The sequence below is a fragment of the Bison bison genome, unplaced genomic scaffold (assembly GCF_000754665.1).
Source record: "Bison bison bison isolate TAMUID 2011002044 unplaced genomic scaffold, Bison_UMD1.0 scf7180017864317, whole genome shotgun sequence".
In the NCBI taxonomy this organism is placed as follows: Eukaryota; Metazoa; Chordata; class Mammalia; order Artiodactyla; family Bovidae; genus Bison; species Bison bison.
Genome location: NW_011494889.1, coordinates 7,451,396 through 7,464,120, shown reverse-complemented (window position 1 = coordinate 7,464,120; position 12,725 = coordinate 7,451,396). Strand labels below are relative to the sequence as shown.

At 38.7% G+C, this 12,725-nt stretch overlaps 1 protein-coding gene across 3 annotated transcripts in view; it reads left to right on the top strand.

The window, feature by feature from the left end:
- DESI2 (desumoylating isopeptidase 2) overlaps positions 1–12,725 on the top strand; it is a 42,976-nt gene that overhangs the window by 25,375 nt on the left and 4,876 nt on the right. For all 3 annotated transcript variants that reach the window (XM_010852905.1, XM_010852906.1, XM_010852904.1), the window contains exons 2-4: positions 4,020–4,092; positions 6,771–6,864; positions 8,371–8,512. In XM_010852905.1, the coding sequence (XP_010851207.1) occupies positions 4,020–4,092; positions 6,771–6,864; positions 8,371–8,512 (309 nt within the window). The remainder of the gene's footprint in view (positions 1–4,019; positions 4,093–6,770; positions 6,865–8,370; positions 8,513–12,725) is intronic.

The following is a 12,725-nucleotide window of genomic DNA, read 5'->3' as shown; positions in this document are numbered from 1 at the left end:
CCACTTCGGGCCTATAGTAAATAATACTGCTATGAACACTGATGGCAACTTTTTATATGTGTTTTCATGTGTTTGAGCATAAACCCAGGAGTGAAACCCTTTCCATTATTCTTGCCTGGAGAATCCCCATGGACAGAGAAGCCCGGTGGGCTACAGTCCATGGGGTCACAAAGAGCTGGACACGACTGAGCAACTAAGCAGCAGCAGCGTAGTAACTCTGGGCTTAATGTATTTGAGGAACCACCGAACTTTTCCAAAACTGCTGTAACATTTTACGTATGTACAATGGAATATTACTCAGTGATTAAAAAAGAATGAGATGCCATTTGCAGCAACATGATGGACCTGGAGATTATCATACTGAGTGAAGTCAGACAAAGACAAGTATCACTTGTATTATATACAGAGTATTATATATGTGTGTGTGTGTACATGTATTATATACAGAATCTAAAAAAAAAAAAAGAAATATATTTACAAAACAGAAACAGAGAATGAACTTATGGTTACCAGGGGGCAAAGGTGGAGGAATAGATTGGAAGTTTAGGATTGACGTGTCACAGTGCTATGTTTAAAACAGATAACCAACAAGCAGGTGGCTCAGTGGTAAAGAATCTGCCTGCCAGTGGAGGAGACAAAGGTTTGATCCCTGATCCTGGATCCTTATATTCTTAGTTTGAGTGTTTTGATCATGAAAGCATTGGATTCTTTGTCCTTTCTTCTAGAGATGTGGTATATTACATTAATTGATTTGGGGAGATACTAAATTCATCTTCTGTTCCTAGAATAAATATCACTTGGTCATGATGTATGTTCCTTTTTACATGTTGCCAAATTCCGTTCGCTATTATTTTGTTGAGGATTTTTGAATCTGTACTCATAAGAGATTGATCTGTAGTTTTCTTATGATGTCTTTATCTGGTTTTGGTGTCCCAATTAATGCTGGCCTCATAGAGTGACTTGGGGAATGTTCCCTTTTCTTCTGTCTTTTGATAAGTTTGTGAAGAATTAGTGTTCTTATGTAAATACTTGGTGTGTGCATGCTCAGTAGCTTCAGTTGTGTTGGATTCTTTGCAACCCTATGGGCTGTAGCCCACCAGGCTCTTCTGGGATTCTCCAGACGAGAATACTGGAGTGGGTTACCATGCCCTCCTCCAGGGAATCTTCCCAACCCAGGGATCAAATCCACATCTCTTGCATCTCCTGCATTGGCAGGCGGGTTCTTTACCACTAGCACCAAATCACCTGGTTGTAGGCTTTTCTTTCAGGATAGCTTTAAAATGACCAATTCATTCTCTTTTCTTCATTCTCATTAATTACAGATCTATTCAAATTTTCTGTCTTTTCTTGATTCAGCGTCAGTACTCTGTCTTCCCAGGAATTTATTCTCTTCATTTCAGTTATCCAATTTGTTAGTGTACAGTTACTCATAGTATTCTTTATAATTGTTTTTTTAAGATCAGTAGAAATATCTAGTCATAGATCTGTAACTAGTAAATAGTTACTTTAACCCAGAAAATAACTCTTACCTTTGGGGCCCTTTCTAGGGATAGAAGATACTTGAAATGCAAAGAACTGTTGAGTCCCTCATTGTTAAACATCAGCATTAATTCCTGCCTGGCGCAGAATATTGAGACAGAGCCTTTGGGAAACAATGTTAAGAGTGGTTAACGTATGCTTTTAATACTGTTCAAAGAAATATCTCTGGGTTAAGAAATCCTCTTCCTAGAAACTTGCAGGCTTCCATAACCTTGAGCAGAAACCCTTGGCCTGATGTCCAGCTTTCTGTATGTGGAGGTGACACTGCCGCCTGCAGAGCTGTCAGGTTCGTTTTTCATTACAGAGTCTCAGCAGTTCTTTAGAGCCTTACGTAGTCAGATCTCTTATGGTAAACTTTAAAGGACTGACCAAATTTTCAGGTGATGGGTTTTCTCTCTCATTTTTAGCTTCTCTCATTTTATTGATTTTCCAATTTATAGAATGTGTCGAAACATATTCTTTTATATTTAGAACGTAAAGTCTTGAATGCAGGGAAATTTCAGACCAAAGTAGTATATATAGTATATATACCCAGGCAACATACAGAGTGCTATAGAGGAGATTATTTTCAACTGTGAAAGAGCAGAGACTAAAAGATTTCTGAATCTAGGATTCCCCACTCTGACAAGTACATTCCCATCCTAAACCTGTATTAACTCTTCTGGCCAAAAGTCATTGTGCAGGGTTTTTGTTTTTGTTTTTGTTTTGTCATGAAAACCTTGCTCTCTCTTAATAAAACGTTTAGATTCCCATTGTAGAAATCTATTATAAAAGCACTTTGAGAAGGCTATTTACAGGTCAACAAAAGATAAATTGTTAAAATTAATAGTGATATTAAATGTTAAATGCAAATAAATGTTCAATTTACTAAGAGTTTTAAAGTCTTTTGATTATTGCAGACAACTATTATGTATCTCTTTTTCAAAAATATTCTATTTTGAAAGAGAGGCGCTCACACCATAAAAAGAGAAAAGGTAACTTTACATTGGAGCTCTCTGCATCTAGAACAAAAACCTGTAGGTGCCATTGTTAAGGAAGTTAGATAGTAGATCAAATTATTGGTTGTACAGAGTAAGCAATGAGATTTCTCAATTGGAAAAGACAATTTAAGTCCTAGAAGTTGGCTCTCAGGAAACCACTGAACAAATAGATTTGGGTAAACATTTTTCTAATTATAAAAGTTAGTAATATACATAGTTCATAAAATTGAGAAAAAACAATCTTGAAGTGTATGGAGTCAAAAGTGAATATATCTCTTTACACCTTTGTGTTCACACCCCCATGCTATATTTCTCCACTCCCCCAAACTGTTAACAGTTTGATCTGTAATGTTTCAAACTTTCTTTTGTTGTAATTGGTATTTTTGTAATACCAATTCTTTTTTTGTAATTGTTGTAATTGGTAGTTTTGTTTATTTTGGTTTATATTTAGCATGTAAACATACACACAGGACCTATTTATTTAACTTACAAAAATGTGATCTTGCTACAGGTAATGTATTATGACCTGGTGTCTTTACTTTATGTGTCTTAGGTATATTTTTAGTGCCCTTTTATAGTAACTCATTCTTTTTAGTAGCTGTATGATAGTTCATCATATGGATTTACCATCACTTGTGTAACCATTCTCCTACTGGTATTTAGATTGTTTCCAGTTTTAGTGCTATAGATAACTGAAGTTAATATCCTAGGACATGTCTCTGCGTATGTTCAAGCATTTCTGTAGACTGCCTTCCAGGAGGTGGAATGGTTGATTAATTGTCATTGATTAACATTTGTGCAGTATCTTCTGACATCCTTACCAACACTAAGTATTAGCAGTGTTTTGTATCTTCGCCAGTCTGATAGATTAAAAAAAAAAAAAAATACTGGTAGGGAGTTGCCTAGCCATCCAGTGGTTAGACTCTGTGCTCTCACTGATGAGGGCCTGGGTTCAATCCCTGGTTGGATAACTAAGGCCCCACAGCCAAGCAGACAAAAAAAAAAAATGGTAGCTTATTGTTTTAACTAGCATTTTTCTGATTACTAATGAGATTGTTGAGCTTCCCTGGTAAAGGGAAGTAAAGAATCTTCCTACAGTGCAGCAGACCCAGGTTTGATCCTGGGTCAGGAAGATCCCCTGGAGAAGGAAGTATCAACCCACTCCAGTATTCTTGCCTGGGAAATCCATGGACAGAGGAGCCTGGTAGGCTACAGTCCGTGGGATTGCAAAGAGTCAGACATGACTGGGCATCTGTCACTTTCCGTTCACTTTGATCTTGACGCAGGAAGGCATTCCATATGTTAGATGGAACAGTCAAAGGCACAGTGATAGGACTGAATGTGCCCTTATCATGGGAATTTCAGAGCTGTAAGGAAAATACCAAGGAATAGGGTTAGAAAGGCCTAAATATTCAGTAAAAGATTCAGGAAATAGTAGCCTCCTATACGTGGATTTGAATTATAAATGAAAAATACACTGAATCTTTTCTTCCCCTCTAGTACTGGATGAACGAATACACCTCTCCCATCGGAATTGGAGTTTTTCATTCAGGAATTGAAGTGTATGGCAGAGGTATGTGTGCACACAGTCTAAATACACTTTCTGAAGATTTTTCTCGTTTCACGGGGTTGCAAAATCATGACTGTAGCTCTTCCCCCTTTTTTTTTAAGTACCATACTTTATTGTAGAAATAGGGGGAAATCTCCCCATATTTGTTTATACTGTATTTTGGAAAAATGCCCCAAATTGAATGTATTTGAGGAGAAAGTACTCAAACTACAGACATGTACATTGATTTGGTTATCTTTTATTCTAAATCCTGTGTCTTAAAAAATATTTTCCTTTTGAGATGGTTATACCATGACAGTTTTGCCTTAATCTATATTGACCTTCCTGAGAAACCTTGCACTTTGAAAAGATAGTATGATATAAATAATCATTTTCGTTGGAAAAGGATTGGTGCTGGAACGTCAATTTTGAAATACCAATTTCCTGAGGGAATTTCTGTAACTTGTTTTTGTAGACCTACAAATGTATAGTTATAAAGTTTAAAAATATTACTGAGCAAATCCTGCCTTTGAATACATGTTGCTTTTTGCTTAAGAGTGATGGCCTTTGTCATTATTTGAGCCCTTTTTATTCTTTATTACCATTCATTATGGTAAACGTAGCTGGAACCACTCAAACCAAGCAGCTCTGTTTCAACAGCTTTTTCCTTTGTTCTAATTCTCTCTCTTGGTACAAGATAATCTCCTGACCATGTTTTAAGTATAATGCTGTTCATAAGACAGATCACGTTGCTGATTTCACCAAGGTTGTAATAATATACTAGTTTGAATCATAAGCTCCCCCTGTAGCAGAAATGCTCTTATTTGCTTCAGCTAGGAGAAGGAACTGGCAACCCACTCCAGCATTCTTGCCTGCAGAATCCCAGGGACAGGGGAGCCTGGTGGGCTGCCGTCTGTAGGATCGCACAGAGTCGGACACGACTGAAGCGACTTAGCAGCAGCAGCAGGCAGTCTTTGTGACCTCTCAGATTATGCTACTGCAGTTTCTTCCCAGTTACCCCTGAAGACTACATTTGTCGTTTGGTCGCTAAGTCATGTCTGGCTCTTTGTGACCCCGTGGTACCAGCTTAGCTAATACAAGGAAAAGGCTCATTGACTACATGTGTCAGTGTGGTGTTTTACTGTCCCCTTTTATATGCTAAATTAGCTGCTTCAAGGTGCAGTGTACCATATTAAATATTGGCTATAAAAATCTGCCATGGAAGCTCCATTTTACTTGAAAGACTGCATCTACCAGAAAGCAGAGGGGTTTGTGTTGAAGGTTCCAGTGGTTGGTGTATTGATACAGGTGCGATTGTAGCCCATGGGCTTGCTCCCTGTTTGATGTGGCTTTTGCCAAAGTTGCAGGAATGTTCGTTTTTAACTGAATTTGAGTGGTATGTTACAGTTTTTAAAGTGCCATTGATTTTGGAACCACATGACCACGCTACTCTGAGGTAGATTGTAGCGTGGGGCAAACCTGCAGAAAGTCATACTGCTAATTAACAAAACTAAGACTTGAACCCAAGTATTCTCATATACTAGTCCATTATCCTTTTATCTGCCTAATCATTGTTCCCATTCATAAAATGACTTAGGAATAATTAGAAACATGGTTCAAAAGAGCAAAACCAGAACCAACTACATTCCTAAAAGTGAATTATTGCTTCTTGAATAGACAAATAAGTGGGCCTACAATTTTACTATAATTGAGAACATTAAAAATCAAAATATGATTTTTCGATATCTAACCTTATCTACAATGTTTTATAAAGTTCTGTTATTAAAAAGTTATATGTTTCAGAATTAAATGCCTTCTTATTCTACATTGTTGTTGTTTCTTATGAAAGATCTGAATCAAAAGTAAACTTAGAATTGCCTTGTTCTTTCCCATGCCTTGTTCTAAAACCTTTTAAGATTATATTTAATAAATTTGAGTGACAATATTAATTTAAGCATTTGTTTAGAATTCTTTAAGTCTACTACAGTTTTCCATTTAAATATCAAAGTATCTCATACCATAATTGTTGCCAGAAACTTTATTTCCTTCCTGATTTGAAACCATGCTTCGTTTTCATTCTGGCTGAGAGTTGTGTCTGTCAGTCTGGATGTACATTCACTGTATGTGATCCAAGCTGCTGTCTCTCTCTCACAAATGTGCTGTGCGGTGTGTGTCAGGGGCTGTGTGTATTCATTTTTCAGCTGATTTTTTCTTGAATGAGGGGGATGGAATTCCATTTTTCTGGTTTCCTAATGTTTCATTCTTAATCAAAGATAAAGATAAATCCCAAGAACCTTGAAAACTCATTGTTATTAGACAGTTTTTCCAGTAAAATACAAGTTTGAAATTTGATCACTTTAATTTTTAAATGGCACAACACTGAACTGACCACCTACATACTTCGGTGTGATAGGGAAACACTGGAACTTTTTTCTCTTTTGAGTGTTAGGCACTCTCCTCTAGCCATTATAAAGTAAACATGGAAGTCAGAATTACCTTGGAGCATCTTTTATTAGAGTTTCAAGTCTTGCGTCAACTGTTCTATACAAGTAATAGCTAAATGAGATGTTTGTGAAAGCATTACTAAATTGAAAATATTTAGATGGTATCATTATTATCTTCATCATTTATTAAATCTAATTCAGCATACTGGTTAAATTTTATGTGATAAATACTAAGAATCATGAGTTTTCTCTTTTCAGAATTTGCTTATGGTGGCCATCCTTATCCCTTTTCTGGAATATTTGAAATTTCCCCAGGAAATGCTTCTGAACTAGGAGAAACATTTAAATTTAAGTAAGTAGGGAGGATAATTTTTATTACACTGTCTTAGGTGCCAAAACTTGTATTCAGGCATACAGAATTCATTCTGTAGATTTAAAAATATAGCAAGTTAAAATGTTTCTTCAATGTTGTTTTAGTTGCTAACGCTTTAAAATCAAATCTAAGTCGTGTAAAGATAGTAATCAGCCAGATAAAGTGCCTGAAAGAAGCTAGTCTGTTGCTCTTACTGAGGACCCACGGAAGTTATTTTATCTGCTTTACAAATGTTTTTACCTTAATGTAAGACTTTGCTTTAACAGACTTTCCTATCTAATGATTGCTTCCCTCAGTCTCCTATTTGGAGGGAGATGGAGGAAAGATTGTGACCTACCTAACACTCTTAAAAACCTCTTCATTTTCCCAGTGAAAGAGACACTATTTATAAACTTGAAATAACTAAAATAATCTGAATAGATTAGCCGAGAAAGTATTGTTAAGGTATTATATGCATTGATAGACCTAAAATGTATGGATATGAGTGTACTCTGGAGCCTTGGGAGTAGTAAAACACCGAAAACCTACTGCTAATGCTGATAATCAAATTGTCATTCCTTAATTAAGTTTTATATTTAAAGTGATATTTAGAATCTTAGTTTCAAGGAGCTTTAAAGAAACTTCTAGGCCTATAATAGTTTCCAAGTGACAAATAATGACATGAGGTTATAACACTGAAATTCAGTATAAGGCTATTCCCTTTTATCACTACTGAGTTAATGGTTCTCTTAGCCTATAACCAATTTGAAATATTTACACACGTAAGTGCTATAATGCCAGCCTGAATCCATCTGTTAGGTCTCCCTTTTGCCAAAACTCCTAGGTAAAAGGATTTTCTGAGTGTCGTCAGCTTTCTTGGATTCTAACTTGAATCTGACTAAAATTGTACTCTCTGTTGAATGATGTCTATTGCATTTCCAGGGTAGTAGTTTAGAAGTGGTGGGGGGTTGGTTTGTTTTTTGGTTTGGTGTATTGTTTAGAACGGGTTTGTTTTTATGCCTTTTTTTTAAATTAGTCATTTGGAAGTTGATCTCACTGCAGCCCAGTGGCAGGTAACTTAAAAGATTATTTTTAAGTGAGACTATGACCAGCTATTTGATGGCAGCTGTAATTAAGCAAGAATATTTGCAGCGTGGATCTGGTGCTCTAGTAATGTAAATTCTAATGCAATAGTAATAAAAATAACTGTGATATTACATTTTTACTATAATACTGTTTAATAAGGGGAATGACTTATTTTGAGTTTGTTTTATTTAGAAGTGGTATACTTAAGAGTTCATTGCTTTTAAAAAGTAGAAACTAAAATAATCAGATTATTAAAATACCTCATTTACTTTTTAGTCTTATTACATTAACCCTGCTTTGTTAAACACCCATCATAATATTCCTGGAAATAAACATTTCTGGAAATAAGTCTTTAAGCATGCCTATAATACAACTCACACAGCTATATTCTTTTTTTCTTTTTCCTTTTTTTTCTTTAAGAGAAGCTGTTGTTTTAGGGAGCACTGACTTCCTAGAAGATGATATAGAAAAAATTGTGGAAGAATTGGGAAAAGAATACAAAGGCAATGCCTATCATTTGATGCATAAAAATTGCAATCACTTTTCTTCGGCTTTATCAGAGGTAAATTTTATTCTAAAAGTTCTTCAAATAAATAACATTTACTCATATACTTACTGCCCCACTATATTTAGCAAGTTATTTTTTTCTGTTTATTTACATTATGCAATATATGGTATTTTATTTCTTTTCTGTAACTATTATATATGAGTGACCTTTCCAAAGTTGGTAACTTTAGAGTCAGCATAGTTTGGGTTTTTTTTTTACTTTATGCATTCAATTCTTTTTAATTATATTTTTCTTTTGTATTGGAGTACGGCCGATTAACAATGTTGTGATAGCTTCAGGTGAACAGCGAAGGGACTCAGCCGTACATGTACATGTATCTGTTCTCCTCCAAACTCTCCCTCCTGTCCAGGCTGCCACATAACATTGAGCAGAGTTCCCTGTGCTATATATAGGAGGACCTTGTTGATTATCCATTTTAAATACAGCAGTGTGTACATGTCCATCCCAAACTCCTTTACTATCCTCCCCCGCTCCGACTCTCAACCATAAAAGTTCATTTAGAGTCAGCACAGTTTTAAATTGTAAGTCTAGTCATGACCTAGCAAGTGTGTAGAGTGAGTACAATAATGAGTCGCTTCTTATTCTAATTTATTTTGTTACAGCCTTATATTTTCACTTAAATTAATGCCAAGGGGATTGGGGGGAAAAATCATAAAAAATTAATGCCTAAGTGACTTCCACTTCTTAACCAATAAGATTTCTCTTTTCCTAACTTTTAGTTGCCAACTTCAACTTTTTTCTGGCTCTTACTTATTAATAAGTGATTCATTTCTCTTATCTAGAAGTTTCACTCTGCCAGTCATCACATAGGCACTTATTTGCCTTCCCAGTTCTTGGGTGCCAAGCAGAAAACCTAAAGTAGATCCAAAGTAAAGGACCTTAAAAAAGAAAATGGAGGGAAGAAAGTTAAAAGATTATAAAATAAGATCTGGAGAATTAAATGGCACTTGAAACCGCTTCCCAGCTTCCTGATACTTAGCAGATGGTCGCAGTGGCCACATCAAGTACCACAGGAATTGTGAAATATGTAAAGGAGAAAATGAGCTGCAGTTTCAGTGACCTCTGCAGAGCTGCTTAGCTAGCTGGCCCTTTTCACTGCCCTCCTGGCTTCCCCAGCATAGCTTCCAAACAGGGCTATAGCTCACTGTTGCTGTGCCTTGCCAGTTGTTTTCTGAGGACCAGTGGCATGTTTGTAAGATACACACCATGGATGTTGACTGAACCGTGTTGCAGGTGTCCACAGAAAGGGGCTTTTCCTCCATCGGGACCATCTGAAATCGAGCTGCTGACCAGCTCTGTATTTCTCAGACAGAGACTGATTGCATTCCTGACTTGGTGATTGTTGCCAAAAGCTGCAAGTTAGGGGAGACCACATCACTAGGCCTGTGACCCCTCCTCCCTAGGACCACTCCTAACAGAACTTACTTTCAACCCCATCCCCGGGGTGTTTCAGTGCAGGCCCCTTCATGAGTATCAGAATTGAGTATCAGAATTCATTGCAGTTTGCAGCAACGGAGTGCTCACCTAACAACTCTGCTTTTCTCCCACCTGTCTCCTGGAGCACCCACCTGAATAAGGTAGCTTGATTACCACGTGCAGCCATCCCCAGACTCAGAGGGATCTTTTCTAGACCATTCACTAGATAAATGACCAGGAGGAAAGGAGGTGTTGGCTATAGAAACCCATTTTGAAATTTTCTGGAAATTCAGGATTTAATCCTGACTGATTTCTCACATAATGCATCTAGCTGGTTAAATTATATAAAAATGTTTCCTCTGAAAACTCTTGTGTTCCTCGTATATACTTCCCTTCCAGATCCAGACAAAAGGTCTGGGGGAGAGTGGGGCATTCTTTTTTTAATACGAAGTTACGATTGCTGAATGTGACATACTGATTTTGTAACAACAACAACAAAAGAAAACCCTGGCCCCTGAGGAGACCAGGATGGGTGAAGGCATTAATAATCTTTTCCCTCTCCCTGAGGAAGAGCTTTTCATTCTGCCTGCCTCAGCTGCTGCGGGCACTTTGAATTCAAACAGGCCACTGAGCTTGTAATCACAGTGACAGCACTGGCTCAGGGACAGCAGAAGGTGGACCTCGCTCCTGTGCTCCCCACGCCGAACATGAGCAGATGTCTTCCACACTCACAAGGCTGATCACCTCGTGTCATGTACAGAAAGAACTGTTTGGGACTGAGTGCCTTCAGGCAGTCCCTCTGAACCAAGATGCAGCTCATTTTTCAGACTGGAGCAGAGGGCCCTGTCCATTTGGGCTGCTGCAACAAAATATTGTAGACTGGTGGCTTGTAAACAATAAGAATTTATTTCTCCCAGTTCTGGAGGCTTGGAAGTCCCAGGTCAAGGAGCTGGCCGACCTCAGGGCCTGGCGAGAGGCCTGCTTCCTGGTCCATAGGCCATCTTCTCGCTGTCCTCACCCGGTGGACGCAGTGCAGAAGCTCCCACATCTCTTCTATAAGGCTGCTTACACCACTCCTGACCTGATTACCTCCCAGAGGCCCCACCCCCAAAGACCAGCACAGTGAGGGCTACAATTTCCACAGGACTTTTGAGGGGATGCAGATGTTCTGTCTGTAACAGGCCCACAGTGCTCACCACAGTGAGAAAGCACCTGGGGCCTTGTTAACCCTGTGCTGCCTGACTCATGTTTGCCCTGCTGAGAGTGCCCTGACTCCGTGAGCTTAGCTTCTGGTGGTGCCCTCTGGTATTCTCCTTCTGTGCGCACCCTGACTATCATGACATTGCTTCGGCCCTGGAAGATCTTTCAGGTCAACTTCAGCTTACTGGCCAGCATTGTGCTGTGCCTAAATTGATACCTTAGACCAGATGAAGAAAGCTCATACTGAAACTTAAACTTTGATGGTTTAATGGAGTTTATTTCAACTGGGTAAGTCTGGCACCCCTCAAGAGTGCAACTGAGCTCAGTTCTTCAAGTTGGTCTCAGTGCCACAGGGGGTCCTCTGATCATTTCTACTGTGACAGCTTGGCTGAGGGGTAAACTGTGCGAGAAAAGTAAACCAAGCAGCCTGGAGACTGCTGTCCTTAAAAACACCTGCATACAGAGTCATCCTTGGCTGCCTCTAAGAACTTGGTTTTCAGGAGGGTCTCATCTGCCCCAGACTCCCGCAGATTAAGGGCTCATGTACCTGAACTGTGCGTGTGAGTGCGACTAACGCTAAAGCCCTGCTTTGTTCTGGGAGGCTTAAGTACATGCTACGAAAGGGTGCCTATATGACCAGGCCTATATAAAAACCTCGGAGAAGGCAGTGGCACCCCACTCCAGTACTCACTCTTGCCTGGAAAATCCCATGGATGGAGGGGCCTGGTGGGCTGCAGTCCATGGGGTCACTAAGAGTCGGACACGACAGAGCGACTTCCCTTTCACTTTTCACTTTCATGCATTGGAGAAGGAAATGGCAACCCACTCCAGTGTTCTTGCCTGGAGAATCCCAGGGATGGGGAGCCTGGTGGCTGCCATCTATGGGGTCGCACAGAGTCGGACATGACTGAAGTGACTTAGCATAGCATAGCATATAAAAACCTTAGACATTAGGTCTCTCATGTTCCCCTAGTAATAAACATTCCGTGTGTGTTGTCACAGCTTCTTATCGTATGTGACTCCACTGTGAAGAGGACCTTTGAAAGCTTGTGCCTGATTTCCTCTGGACTTCGCCCTGTGCCTTTTTTTTTTTTTTGCTAATTTTGTATTCTTTTTACTGTAATAAATCATAGCTATGAATACAACTATGTGCCAAGTCCTGTGAGTCCCCTCAGCAAATCATCTAACCTGGAAATGGTCTTGGGGGCTCCTGATACAGTTCCCTAGCATTCTCCAAAGGTAACAGATTTTTTTCAGAATGTAGTATAACTATAGATTCCGCCCCCCCCCCCACAGATTCAAAAATAATTGATATATTTCAGTTCAGTGCAGTTATTGTCCTTGTCCTATTTTTTATCGATGGGATTCTCTCTAAGTCAGCTTCTGAGTCTTTTGATATGATGCTAATTTTTTAAAACAATTTTATTGGCATTTAGTTGCTTTATGTTATGTATGTTAGTGTCTGCCGTACAATAAAGTGAATCAGCTGTACGTATACATATGTCCGTCCCCTCTTTGGGTTTCGTTCCCGTTAGGTCACCACAGAGCATTGAGTAGTGTACCCTGTGCTATATAGTAGGTCCTCGTTAGC